This window comes from Phaseolus vulgaris, chromosome 3, assembly GCF_000499845.2.
Source record: "Phaseolus vulgaris cultivar G19833 chromosome 3, P. vulgaris v2.0, whole genome shotgun sequence".
NCBI lineage: Eukaryota > Viridiplantae > Streptophyta > Magnoliopsida > Fabales > Fabaceae > Phaseolus > Phaseolus vulgaris.
In genome coordinates this window covers 46,073,655-46,088,232 of record NC_023757.2, presented here as the reverse complement: position 1 = coordinate 46,088,232, position 14,578 = coordinate 46,073,655, and the positions used below count along the sequence as shown (strand labels likewise).

Sequence of the window (14,578 nt, the reverse complement as noted above, 5' to 3'; positions counted from 1 at the left end):
TTATTAGAAAATTATATCTTTTTTTAGAGATTTTATATATATAAAATAAAATAAAACATCTAAGAAAAAGGAAGACTTCATCTTTTCATAGTTCTACCACCAACAATATCATGTAACACATTATATATTTAAAAAAATAAAGCACAAACAAGAAAATATGGTTAGTTAGATATTTTTAAAACTTTCAATATAATTTTAAATTTAAATAATACAATCAGAAACATATGAATCATCACACTTCATTCATTTCAGTGTATTAAACAGCCAAGTACCTACAAATAACTTATGTTCCATACCATTCATGCCAGAGATCCACTCACATAATTCATTACCACTCATGCCATAAATCCACTGATATCATACATAGATACTTGACTATGCTTCCGAAAGAACCATGCATTGAATTTAGACTCAAAGATTTGTACTTTCCATGCTACCTTCAATGTGTTATCTCCCTACACAGCTACATGAACATATGAATTTAGTCAACTCATATGACAAGGTAAATTTGTATGATCTTCCTTGTCAATTATTTTTAAAATCGCTGGTTCAATCATATGAATCTCCTTCAACTCTCACCACCTAATAATCTTCATCTATATGATTCTAATATACCAATAGAGTTAAGATATCTCCTTTTATTAACAAATCCCTGATTCAATGCGCATCCTAACAATTTGTTGTTAATATTGTATTCGTTAATTAGCCCAATATTGATAAAAGATTGGTAAAAACACAAGTAAAAAGTTTGAGGTCCCATTGGGCCAAACACATGTCTAGTGTAAAATAATGAATGTATAAACTAAGCAAAATGACTCACCAGGTGAGAAACGACATTTAGGTTGAAAATTTAGATTTTTTAATTTTTAGAATCTGTTTAAGCAAAATTAAAATCTGATAAAAAAATTGAATAAAATATGGATCAAAATAAAAATTAAATTGAAATAAATGGATTTTGAATGAATTCGATCAGTATAAAAATGGAACACTTTTGGCTTATTGGATGTTTTGCCCACCCCTACACAAGAAATCTTTAATTGTTGATGAAAAAAAGTCACACAAATCTATTACTTTTAGGTGTAATCAATATATGAGTTGTGCACCATAGTTGATTATGGAAATTATAGTACTCAATTATATGAGTCTTATATGGACTTGGTGCACTTCTTTATTGTGTTTCGGTGTGGAGTATTAGGCATTGTGAATGAGTTTGTCTATTCATTATATTATATAATAAAATAATAAATCATAAATAATAATAATAATAAAATTATAAAATAATAATAGTAACAATAAGAAAATCATTAATAATTGTTCCTGCGGAGATGGGACCTAGAGAACTATTGAAGTCTTCTTCTCCTTCCTTCGGTCGGGCAGATGACTGGGTGATGAACTGGGATTCTTCTCGTCCTCCTGTTTATCCTTCGGCACTCGGAACTCGGTCGTCGGGTGAACACCGGATGGTGGGGGTACCTGCGAAGGCACTCCGACGCTCAAGTCAGTAAAGCAGGTGGTTAGCTCTCAGGTAGGTGAACAGTAATAATGACATACCTTACTCCTTGGAATGCGTGCTATTTATATTATTCTAATGGGCCTACCTTGTTGGGCCCGTTTATCGAGGTGGATACCGCTTAGGGTTGCATTACCTAATTCTTGATGATGGATTAGCTTTACTGATCTCGGTTTGAGCGTTAATCGTAATAGGGTTCGGCCATCGGCCAAATTCTCACGGTGAGGGTAGGCCATCGGCCAAATAAATGTGGTCTTCGACCATCTCAGTTAAGTCTCCAAAGGTCTCGGCCACTCGTCAGTCGGCCAAGTATGCAAAGGCCTCGGCCATTCATCAGTCGGCCAAGTATACAAAGGTCTCGGCCATTCGTCAGTCGGCCAAGTATACAAAGGTCTCGGCCACTCGTCTGTCAGCCAAGTATATAAAGGTCTAGGTCTGCCGGCCGTTCGGTCAGATTTCTGAAGATCTTGACTTATCAGTCTCTCGGTCAGGCTTGACTGGGAGTCGGGCAGGCAGGTGGGTCCCGGCCTCGATTTCTCCTATCGGACAGTCTTCCTCTTCATCTTCATCTTCTTCTTCTTCTTCTTCCTCTTTCGCCGGCTCCCAGTCCGTTGGGTTGGCCGAGGGGTCGTCCCCGGTGGAAGTTGTGAGGGAGGATGATCCGGCGGTTGCGTGTGACCGGTCGGACTCTCCTCCCTCGGCCATACCGCTAATGGATTTTAGCTGGGTGGATCCTAACGTGGTTGAGAAATCTTCCACATATAGTACTGCGGAGTGCGTGGCCGAGTTCTTAGTTAAGAACCCAGTTTTGAAGCCGGGCGGCCACTCTAGTTATTTCGATGTTGTGCCTTGTGGGCCAACTGAGAGAGTGTGTATGGGACGACCGGGAGACGGTCCCCCTTTCTTTTATATGTACACTTGTTTCTTTTCTGACCTTCACGTGTCTTTGCCTTTTGACACGTTTACGATGGGCGTTCTTCGAGCGCTCAACGTGGCGCCCACCCAGGTTCATCCTAATACCTGGGCGTCCCTTCAGGCCTTCCGCCTGTTGTGTGACGTAATGCGCCTTCATCCTTCTCCCTCTTGTTTTCTTTGTCATTATGCCTCTCACCCTGCCAAGAAGGCCTCGTGGCATTCACTGGTTGGGCGGACGGGTAGTGTTTTGTTCGACCTATTTGCCGGCTCCTACAAAAGATTTAAGGAGCGTTTCGTTAAAGTCATCATTCGGCCGGAGTTGACGGCCATATTTTTTGACGAGTCCGGTAGATCGAGGTTCCCTCTCTACTGGACTCGCAAGCCCTGCGGCTTCAAAGAATGGCCGAGGCCGACAGAGGGTGCCGATGAGATGGAAATTCTTTCGCTCTTTGACGCCCTCCCGAGGAGGCTCCCATGTCGGACGCTGGTCAAGGCTTATGCAAAGCCTGGGCGTTGGGCGGCCGTTCGGGGTATGGGTTTTTGTTTTGGCGTTTAGTCGGTCTGTTGGTTGTCATCTTTCATCGTTCGGCCTTTATTAACTTGTGCTTTCTTTTTGCAGAAATCATGGTGAACGAGCGGCCAAGTGCTGTCGGCGTGCTTGATAAGCACCGACAGAAAGCGACCGAGCGCAAGGGTCGCCGCAGCTTGGAGGTGATGCCTCTGGTTAGTGAGGTGGCGGCCCCAACCAGGGAGCGGGCTGGTCCTTCCCAGAAGTCCAAAAAGAGGCCGAGAGAGGGTAGTAATGTAGCAACTACCGTCCGGTCCCCTGGCTCGATGCCGATTCTGCCTCCTCCTCGACGAGAGGCGGCCGAGGTGGCGCAGTTCTCTCCTCGCTCCCGCCCGGGCTCATTTGGGCCGACCCCCTTCGATCTCTTGGGGCGCGGCCATCAGTTCACACGAAGGGTTCGTGTGGCGCTCCCCGATGAGTCTCGGGAGTCCCTCCAAGGCGTCGCCCCGACAGAGCTCTTCAGGAGTGGCCTCGAGCTCGTGTGCCGCTCGGTGGTGCTCTTCTAGCACGGTCTCCAGGGGCAAGACCGACACGTGGAGACCGTGTCACACTTGGAGCATCAGCTCTCGGAGGCCACCCAGTCCTTGGATCGATCTTTGGCTGTTAACGCTGACCTGACAACCAAGATTGCCAAGGAGTCGGCCGATAGGGAGCTGGCTCAAAATGAGGCTGCCGAGGCCAAGCGGCAGCTTGAGGCTGAGAAGAGGAGGGCGGCTGCTGAGGTCGCCCAGTTGAAGGAGTGGGCCGACAGGAAGCTGGCCGAGTCGGCCGCTGAGGTGCTTGCCCTTCAAACTGCTAAGGCCAAAGTCAAAGCTGAACTCGACGAGAATTACGACGAGGCCGAGGAGTTACTGAAGCAGTGTTTTGAAAGAGCCGTGCGTCAAGCGCACGTGCTATATGGAGGGCCGCCGGCTGCTGGGGAGTTCGACCTTGATTGTGAAGTCTATCAAGGTCGGATCATGCCGAGTGCTGAAGTGGCGGCCTTGACTGTTGGAGGGGTTGAACCGGCCGGGACCGAAGGAGGGGAGGCCGATGTTCATGGTAGGGAGGCTGGGGCCGAGGAGGGTGAGTGCATTGAGGTGCAGGATTAGGCTTATACCTTTGGCCGGGTTGTGGCTTTTTCCTTCTTTCTTTAAGCATCCTCCAAGGCCGGGGCGTGGCCTTCTTATTATGTATTTTGATGTATCGCCTAGTGATTTGATTAATATATCGTCCAGTTTCTTTCTTTATCATTTTGTATCGATAATTGACAAGTTAAACAATCGATCTCCCACTGGTTCGGGCGATCGGCCATAAACGCGATTGTGTGAATTCGAACAAGTAAAATCTGGCGGTCGGCCATTAGTTGCGAGTGTTAAACCCGAGCAAGTAAAATGTGGGCGATCGGCCATTAATTGCGAGTGTTGAACTCGAGCAAGTAAAATGTGGGCGATCGGCCAATGGTTGCGAGTTTTAAACTCGAGCAAGTAAAATGTGGGCGATCGGCCATTAATTGCGAGTGTTGAACTCGAGCAAGTAAAATGTGGGCGATCGGCCAATGGTTGCGAGTTTTAAACTCGAGCAAGTAAAATGTGGGCGATCGGCCATTAATTGCGAGTGTTAAACTCGAGCAAGTGAAATGTGGGCGATCGGCCAATGGTTGCGAGTTTTAAACTCGAGCAAGTAAAATGTGGGCGATCGGCCATTAATTGCGAGTGTTAAACTCGAGCAAGTAAAATGTGGGCGATCGGCCATTAATTGCGAGTGTTGAACTCGAGCAAGTAAAATGTGGGCGATCGGCCAATGGTTGCGAGTTTTAAACTCGAGCAAGTAAAATGTGGGCGATCGGCCATTAGTTGTGACTCTTAAACTTTGAGCGGCCAACACTTGCGATGTTAATCGAGCAAGTGGGCGATCAGTTGGCCGGCACTCGCGATGTTAATCGAGCGAGTGGACGATCGGTGGGCCGGCACTTGCGATGTTAATCGAGCAAGTGGGCAGTCGGTGGGCCGGCACTCGCGATGTTAATCGAGCAAGCGGGCGGGCGGTCGGCCGGCACTCGCGATGTTAATCGAGCAAGTGGGCAGTCGGCCGGTATTCTCGGTAGAATATTTCCAACACTTTTGATGAAAACGCCTCGTTAAAACCTCCCTGATTGGGTGAGGAAAGAGTGCGTGATTTTATTGATTTTAGCTGTAATAGAATTTGAGGTGCGTGGCATTCCACGTCCTCGGTACAATTTTTCCTGAAAGCCATTCTAGGTGATAGGCTCCTCCTTGTGCGACTTCTCGGACTCGGAAAGGCCCCTCCCAGTTGGATGAAAACTTCCCTTCGTTTTTTCTTGCATCGCTGCGCATTCTCCAGACAAGATCGCCCTTCTGGAAACCTCTAGGCCGGACTTTGGTGTTGTACCGTCTGGACGCCCGGGCTTTGCAGGCAGCCTCCCGAATCTTGCTTTTGTCGCGAAGCTCGCTTACCAGGTCGAGGTTGACCGCTAGGCTTTCCTCGTTTAGGGTGAGATCGAACATCTGCCATCGTATGGTGGGCTCGGCCACCTCTACCGGGATCATGGCCTCAGTTCCGTATGTCAGGCTGTAGGGCGTTTCCTGTGTGGTAGTTTGGGGAGTGCACCTGTACGCCCAAAGTACCTCGATTAGTTCCTCGGTCCATCGTCCTTTTGCCTTGCCCAGCCGCTTCTTCAGCTCGTTGAGTATGACCTTGTTGGCGGCCTCGGCCTGCCCATTTGTTTGTGGGTGTTCTACCGAGGCCGTGATGGACTTGATGCCCAGGTCGTCATAGAAGGACTGTAGGCCTCGGTCGATGAACTGTCGGCCATTGTCAGTCACTATTGTGTGGGACGCCGAATCGGCAGACAATGCTCCTCCATACGAAGTTTTGTACATTCTTCGCTGAGATGGAGGCGAGAGGCTCGACCTCGATCCATTTTGTGAAGTAGTCGACTCCCACCAGGAGGAATTTGGTCTGCCCTTTCCCCGGGGAGAACGGACCGATAATGTCCATCCCCCACATGGCGAACGGCCATGGGGAGATGATGCTGTGCAGTTCTTCCGGCCTGGTGTGGAGGAGGGGGCCGAATTCTTGGCATTTGGCACATTTCTTTACGTATTCGGCACAGTCGCCCTGTACGGTCGGCCAGTAGTAGCCGGCTCTCAAAACCTTGGCGGCCATAGTCCTCGCCCCGGCGTGATTTCCGCACGGTGGACGCCAATTGTTCCTGCTAGGGAGATGGGACCTAGAGAACTATTGAAGTCTTCTTCTCCTTCCTTCGGTCGGGCAGATGACTGGGTGATGAACTGGGATTCTTCTCGTCCTCCTGCTTATCCTTCGGCACTCGGGACTCGGTCGTCGGGTGAACACCGGATGGTGGGGGTACCTGCGAAGGCACTCCGACGCTCAAGTCAGTAAAGCAGGTGGTTAGCTATCAGGTAGGTGAACAGTAATAATGACATACCTTACTCCTTGGAATGCGTGCTATTTATATTATTCTAATGGGCCTACCTTGTTGGGCCCGTTTATCGAGGTGGATACCGCTTAGGGTTGCATTACCTAATTCTTGATGATGGATTAGCTTTACTGATCTCGGTTTGAGCGTTAATCGTAATAGGGTTCGGCCATCGGCCAAATTCTCACGGTGAGGGTAGGCCATCGGCCAAATAAATGTGGTCTTCGACCATCTCAGTTAAGTCTCCAAAGGTCTCGGCCACTCGTCAGTCGGCCAAGTATGCAAAGGTCTCGACCATTCATCAGTCGGCCAAGTATACAAAGGTCTCGGCCATTCGTCAGTCGGCCAAGTATACAAAGGTCTCGGCCACTCGTCTGTCAGCCAAGTATATAAAGGTCTAGGTCTGTCGGCCGTTCGGTCAGATTTATGAAGATCTTGACTTATCAGTCTCTCGGTCAGGCTTGACTGGGAGTCGGGCAGGCAGGTGGGTCCCGGCCTCGCCCAGTACCGGTACAATAATAATATCATTATTAACAATAAAATTAATTTTCAACTATATGTTGTGTGTTTAAACTTTACATTAACTTTAAACATTTATTAAACCTTTATTAATCGTGCAGATACAATACACACACCATTTGTTAGATATGGAAGCAACGCTCAAAGGGATTCCACGCTAAATACTTTTGGAACCCTTCAGATACCGCAAAAGATATCAAAAGAGGGTATTGTGGAAATTAAGCAAGAGTTGCAGAAGATATGCAACGATCCTGTTTCGTTTCAGATATAGGGAAACGGCTATGTGAACTCGAAAAACAATGGAAGTTGGACAATCTTCTCTACTGTTGTATCCTAGAAAACTTACAAAATACATTGTAGATAAGGTTTTACGGACAATGATTATCCACGTCTTAAAAAATCTAACATTATTCGAGTTTTAAAACCTTTATTTACTACAGATACATCTAGGACTGCTATATCAAGAGTTGGTACATGTAGAGAACCCAAAACCTATTGCTTCTCTTGTAAAGACGAAGTTGTAACAAGGACGATGCAGAAAAATGCATAACAGGAGCATACTGTCATTACTGATTCCCATGCACTTGTTCTTGAGCTATGGGTTGCTACCTCTAGTTCCCGTACAAACTAAATAGTCTTCAGGTTGTGGAAAACACTAAATTGTGAGTGAGCACTTAAAGGTGATCAGTCATGGGAGCAAGATTACTCCTGCTTAATGACGAGCAAGTGGTGACATATATGTACGAGTCAAGAGTATTGATAAGTTCGAAACTGAGCCGTGAAGGAGAAAAAGGCAATGGAAGATTGTTCAAAAGAAAGAGGAAAGGATTTGAAGCCAAGGGGGTGAGGGGCAACATTGATAGACTGTCCAACCACTAAGGTTCGGAGTAAAGTTCACACAAACCAAAAAAAGAATTTACAAAATCTTCAATTTTTAATGTTGTTCGAAACCCCTTTTTTCTACTTAAAAAATAGCCTACTAAACTTTCATAAGTTTGAAAATCATTTATAGTTAATATATAAAAAATCAATTTTATACGTGATATTTAAAAAATCCACTTAAAAACTGAATTCCTCCCTCAAAACTCCCCATCCAAACACATTGTTATTTTCATATGGAGAAAATTAATTCTACAGAATTCATATGTATGGGAAAATCTATACTGTAACATTCCTCGAGAACATCTTATGCCAGAGTTCTTTTGCTTGCCCCTTAAACTAGCATCCTACATGTTCCTATTCTAGCAAGTACAAATTATGGCAAAATAGCATATTTTTTATGCCACTCTGCTAGTTTAGTGAGCAAAGAACTGCAAATAAGAAAATTAACCACGCCAGCTGTTAGACCTCTTTGCTTCAAAGGCAGCCCCATCATTGAGCATGTCATGTGCATCAGTTTCCATTCCTAGCTTTGAGAGAGCCAAAGCCTGCAGGTAGAATGCAGTTGGCCAATCAGGTATGCATACCTGTGCCTGCATGGCATCTCTTAATGCAAGTTCTGCTTGATCATTCATCAAGTAGGAGAACGCTCTCCTTGCAAACACAGTAGCAGAAGGAACAGACATCATAACCACCAACTGTTTTAATGCAAACAAATAAAGGACATTCAGAATAGGAACGTGTAGAGGCACCGCCAAAAACCTGTAAAAGATTGTGCAACAGTGAATCTACCTTAGAATAATACTCAATAGCATTTTTGAAATCCTTGTCCCTGAATGCAATATCCCCAAACTTTTTAGTGTTCAAGATATCTTGCACTTGTTGTGTCCATTCTTGGAATGAAAGCTGCAATCACATCTTTAGTTAATAGACAAAAGCAAGTACCAAAAACATTTGGCGGAAAAACTACAGATTAACAAGTGAGATTTGCAATCTTAGTCTTTCGATGTAAAACAAACAGCTTTGTGCTGCAGAGACAGCACCTTATCCATTAATGCAATGCAACTAGAGTGCAGCCCATTCATGTCAGTAACTAATGGCGTGTTTATTTTATGTGTTTCTCAGATTCCAAGGCAATAAGCCAATAAGAATGTGGTGTACGGGCAATAAGTCAACCCAAACAGAAGAACAAGTTAAACGTGAATGATTTTTCTTTTTTCTTGTAATGATGTCGAGCAAACCCTCTCCAGCAGGAAAGTGGTCAATGAACCCAAATGTGAATGAATTAGATAACAGGAATATTAACCATGCTAACAGGTATAACACATCAGCTAAATATCCACACGTCCCAGACGGTATACAGGTTTCTCTGTAGTATCTACCTAAACCTGACTTCTTTCAGGCCAATATGTGATTTTTGACATACCTCATTTTCTGCACCTTCTTCATCTTTATAACCTGTTTTTAACAATATATCATGCACAGCAGTAAGATCCATCCTTGCACAAGCCTTTCCAAGGGGAGAAAGCATGGTTGGTAGCACTGCTGTGTTTTTAGTTAGGCCCATCAACACATGAGATGCTACCTGTGAAAAGAGGGAGGGGGATTCAACATGATGAACAAATATTTTACAAGAAAGAGAAGGGAAACCTGACAAATGAAGTTGAACACAATTGGTATGGAGATAAAAGGACAATAAATGAAAGCTGAAGCTCAACATTGAAAGCTAAAACGAAAACTGAAAACCTCTTTCTGCTTCTGAAGAGGTGTAACGGAAGTAAGAAGAAACTTAATTTCAGGTCGTTCTCTGGCCTCAAACTGAAGACATTTTGAAGCAAGCTCAACCAACTTTGTAGCATCATCGTTCGCATATTGCCCTTCTAGGGAAGAGTCCATCAACAACAAAACATTCTTCCCTCTAATCAGGTCCAAAGCCTAAAGAACGAAATCATTCCTATTAAAAAATTTCACACCCTTGCTTTTCATACACTATTCAACTTCAAATGATTTAACTACACAGCAAAAATTGGCATTTATGTACCAAGTCAAAACATCAAAGGATTTCAAATACTAATTATACAAATCATTCATTACTAATTCTATGTAAACATAAACTCAACAACCAGAAAGCAATCTTAAAATCCAGCACCATGTAGAGAGATAATAACTCTTTACCAACATATGCTCCACGCATATTTCCCCAATCCAGTATGTCATAACCAGGCAATACTCACATGAATTGATAAATTATATGATTAACATATCAAACATTAGCATATCTAAAAAAAGCAGGATAAAGAACATTCTTAAACGAATGCAGAGAGTTCAAATTGAAACATACATGGCTAGGGGGAATATGCTTGCCACTTAAAAGATCCAGAAGAACAGTTCCATAACTGTAGATCACACTCTCCGGGATTATCCTGCCTGCAGGTGTTATTGGAGTACCATATTGTCATTAATATTATTTAGCAGCAATACTTCTGATAACACAGTTCTGAAGCAATCAATGAATCCAACAAACATTTTTATTCTTTTTAGACTCTAAAGACCACATTGACAAAATAAAAAATTTGCTCTATAATTCATCGTGTATGTATATAATAAGCCCATGCCATCAAATGTGTATAGTTTGTGTCCATCCTTGTTCAGAATTCAATAAGAAACAAAAGTAAAACTACGTTCAACCATCATCAGTTATCCAGAAAAATACATGTCAGCAAATATGTACCTGTTCGCAAAAATTCAGGTGGAGTGTAAGCTAAATTAGTACTGTAGCTTTTCCCATCTCGACTATTTTTCATAAGCCCAAAACTCGACAAGCGGGGATCACCATCCTGACAGAAGTGAATAAATTAGTAACAAATTTCAATAACTAATTTAGACATGTACTAACGAACAAATGAAGTTCGTGGCATTTAGTATTCTTTGTGTGCAAGCATATGAATATAATGGCAACTAGGCATCACCCTATGATGTAGAGAAGACAACAATGAAGTATCAAAGTCAAACAACAAGCATATGGGATACATATACCAAAACAGGAAACTGCAGCAAACAGAAAATATTCCACAACACTTAAAATATGGTGACAACGTTTACAAAACAATGAGTTCATGGCGATAGGTTCATAATCACACCTCATCAAAAAGAATCCTATATGCATTCAGATCATGATATATTTTCCGGTTTTCCATGCTGCAATGATCTAGTGCCTGCGCAACATGGTACGCAACTCTTACACGCATTTCCCATGGTAATGGTTGCTTGTCCCCTGACAGAATCACAGAATTCATCAACAAAAAATTAAATAAACTAATAATCAAACTACCGTTGTCAAGTGAAACAGATATTATGAAGAACAATATTAAGAAATAAGGCAATAAAAAATATGTTACCCTTCGTACAAAGATAAAGGAATTAACATTAGATTTGTCTAGAAAGCTTGAAATTCGTCATAAATTTTTTGTTAAGATTCTGCTACGATTTGCAATGTATGCAGTTATTTAGTGACAATAGTGGAGAAGAATACCAGAACTAAAAAGGATTATTTTTCAAGCTAATTCTACTTTCGGGGTGAAGTTCTTTGCTTCTTGATGGTGTTCAGCCAATGTAGCAATGTCCCTTTCAGAGGGATTTCTTAGTTGGATATGCAGAGATGTTGGTTACATCTGCTTAACTAATCAAATGAAAATTAATTCCACATGCCAAAAATTTCTTTGGTATGTAACTACTGAATCAGATAAGATCAAAGCTACCAAAGTGCAGGTATAAAAAAAATGACTCGGCCAATTGAGTTATGCTTGGTTTGGGTGAATATGCAAGGTGGAACTTACAAAATCTAGATTTTATTGTGTTAAAATGCACCTTTCTGCAATCTAATTTTCCAAGTGTTCATTTCACTCCAACAAAACAACATAGCCTTAAAAGCATGAGAATTGTATAACTTAATGTTGGCCAACAGCTAAATAAATGTATCATTTCTGTCTCAGTAAAAGCATATTAGCACTTAGAATATGCTGTTCACGGCTCCAGCAAAGTAACACAAATGTGGTAAAAATTTAATACAGGCAGCCCTGTCTTCCAAGAAATGAAAGCAAGGACTCCCTACCAGATCTAAAGACAGTTAGTCAACAAGGAGAATGACAAGAGAGGGAAAAAGTACTATAGTTAATAAAGAGCTTTAATGACTGCTAACAAAGTTGAATGTAAAGATAAAAGAGAAGTACAATGAAAGAGATGTTTGGACAAAGTATCATTTGGCATGTACTCAGCTACCAAGAGCCTTTCATCTCCTTCAGCACAACAACCAATTAGATTCACCAGTCTCTTGTGCCTCACTTTCCCAACTCCAGCTGCCTCTGCCTGACCAATCAAAACCATTAAAAAAAGCTTGCATTGCCAGATTAAATATCATGGGGGAAAATGTTTAAAATTTAGAGAATCTAAAATTTTATCTCCCAGTCAAACCCCATAAACGCACAAGAGAATCCTAAAAAATTAACAGTGCGTTTTAAAAAAACAACTAAATATTGTCCTTTCTCCCTCAATCGGCAACCATACCGAGGGCTAATAAAAGTTGTCCATTCCACTCACCATGAACTGTTGAGCATCAGGCCAAGACAGTTTTGAGAACCGTTTCACAGCAACTAACCGATTGTTCTCAAGCTTCCCTCTGTAGACCACATTGGGGGCTTTCTCCCCACTCTCAGAAACAATGTAATCTGTGTTGAACTCATTTGTCGCCCTTCGAAGTTCACTCAGACCGTACTCTTTGAATGCTGGAACCTGAACCTCTTGATCAACATCATCCCCACCATTCCCTTCAAAATCAAAACAAAATAAAACAAACTAAAAACCCAAACTTTCTCAAACCAACACAAAAAAAAAAAAACAAGAACCATCCCCATTGACCTTCAAAACTCATCAATGCAAGATTTTGACAAACCCCACAACAGCAAAAAGAGTAAACAAACATTTCCAGACAATAAAAACCAAAAGGGTGTAAAAATCCCAAAAGCAAAACTAAGAGAGAAAAGGTGAAAAGAACTAAGGGGGGACCTGGATCGGGTTTCTTTGCGTCTGGCAAGGCAGTGGGGGGGTCTTCAGGAGAGTGAAGATGAGCGGTTTTGGAGTGGAGACAACCCATGATTATGATTGTGAAATGATTAACTAATGTTGCAATGGAATAATAAGTGGGGTGTCAACATAGAAAAAAGGTTGCAAAAAGATTACAACAACTCTAGATTGACATAGGGGGCATGATGAATATAGGTTAGCAGAAGCAGAAAGAGTGACGGTTCAATGGTATGGGTTTGATATGATAAGCGGAAAATGCAGCAAGTGACTGAGTCACTGCTACTCTTTGTTGCTGCAGCGGCGGAAACACAGCAAAGAGAGAGAAAGAAAGAAAGAGATGAAAAGGCCAAAACCCAAAAGGTAAGTAAGTAAAATGAATCAGTATGAAAAAGAAGAGAGAGGGGAGAAAGGATGAAAAAGGAACAGGGAAGGTCACATGACAGTGTCTATGATGCAGCACGTGCTGTCCCAGGTGGGACTGAGAAGTAGTAAGAAGTAAGAAGTGAGAACCATTTTTCAATGGAAAAACTTCATAAATTATTATTATTATTTTACTTTTGCATTACAGAGTTAGAAAATTACAATTTACAATGTGAGATGTTAACGTAAGAGAGATGTTTTTGTGTGGAACCAGTTTGTTTGTTGTTGGTTCTTCTCCTCCATGTTTTAAGGGTAATGTTGCTATCAAAAGTGAATCACCTTTGTTTTCATTCATGTGTTTTCAACTTCAACAAACAATAATGATCAAAAGCAGTTTCAACTTATAAAGTTGTTACTTTCCCTCTTCATCCTCTGCAAACTTTATTTACCTATTCAGAATGTTCCAGTAATTTCAATCCACCAACTCTTCAAATCAACATTGTCCAAGTACTTTCACCATTGTCATTTGGGAGAGAAGTTACTGTTTTCTTAAAATCCACTTATTACCATTTTTATTTTTCTTTTAATACAAAACTAAATCACTTTGACTGTAATTTTTACTGCCACTCATGTTTTTACCCATTGGCTAAAGAATTAAAAATGCAAATATTTAATACTAATTAATATGTTTATATTATTTTTAATTAATATTTCCAAGCTATGAATTTATCCAGAAATGGCTTTATTAACATTTCCCTTGGAATAAATGCACTTGACATCATATGATTGACTCATGTGTCATTCTTCCCTTCTTTATTTAAAGTTGCTGTTTCCTGCAAAAATTTTGACACAAAATAAAGTACAGATAAGATAAATTTAACAAAAGGAAAGTACATATCAAACTAAAAAAAATTGAAACCCATAATAAAATTCAAAACCATCAATACCTAAAAATTCCCACACAAAAAAATTATTTTAGGAACTACAAAATTAAATTTACTTGACATTGTAATATTCACATTTTGATGCTTAGTTTGAGCATGAAACAAAGTTTAAAATGTGACATGTGATCCTTTTAATGTTTGATAGATGTAATTTTTAAAATAAGTATTATAAAAACTAGCAAACTTAATCATATGGTATTATTTAGCAGAGTTTAATAACAATGTACTTTCAAAATAAAAGCTCTTATTCTATTATATTAATAATGAGATAATGCAAGCGAAAAAGTATAAATGCTTTAATAATAGTGACATGATATGAGAAAAAATAATTTCTGAATTGTCCCTACTTAATTATATAGTAA

The 14,578-nt window shown here is 41.5% G+C and overlaps 1 protein-coding gene across 1 annotated transcript; it reads right to left on the bottom strand.

Moving 5' to 3' along the window:
• Positions 1 to 8,025: 8,025 nt before the first annotated feature.
• LOC137808166 (serine/threonine-protein kinase BSK2) lies at positions 8,026 to 13,402 on the bottom strand. Its single transcript, XM_068609141.1, has 10 exons — positions 12,895 to 13,402; positions 12,430 to 12,656; positions 12,063 to 12,198; positions 10,974 to 11,107; positions 10,565 to 10,670; positions 10,175 to 10,260; positions 9,580 to 9,768; positions 9,260 to 9,418; positions 8,626 to 8,739; positions 8,026 to 8,531 (listed from the first exon to the last, which is right to left on the bottom strand). The coding sequence occupies exons 1-10, from the start codon at positions 12,980 to 12,982 to the stop codon at positions 8,280 to 8,282; spliced, it is 1,491 nt and encodes a 496-aa protein (XP_068465242.1). The 5' UTR covers positions 12,983 to 13,402; the 3' UTR covers positions 8,026 to 8,279.
• Positions 13,403 to 14,578: the final 1,176 nt, after the last annotated feature.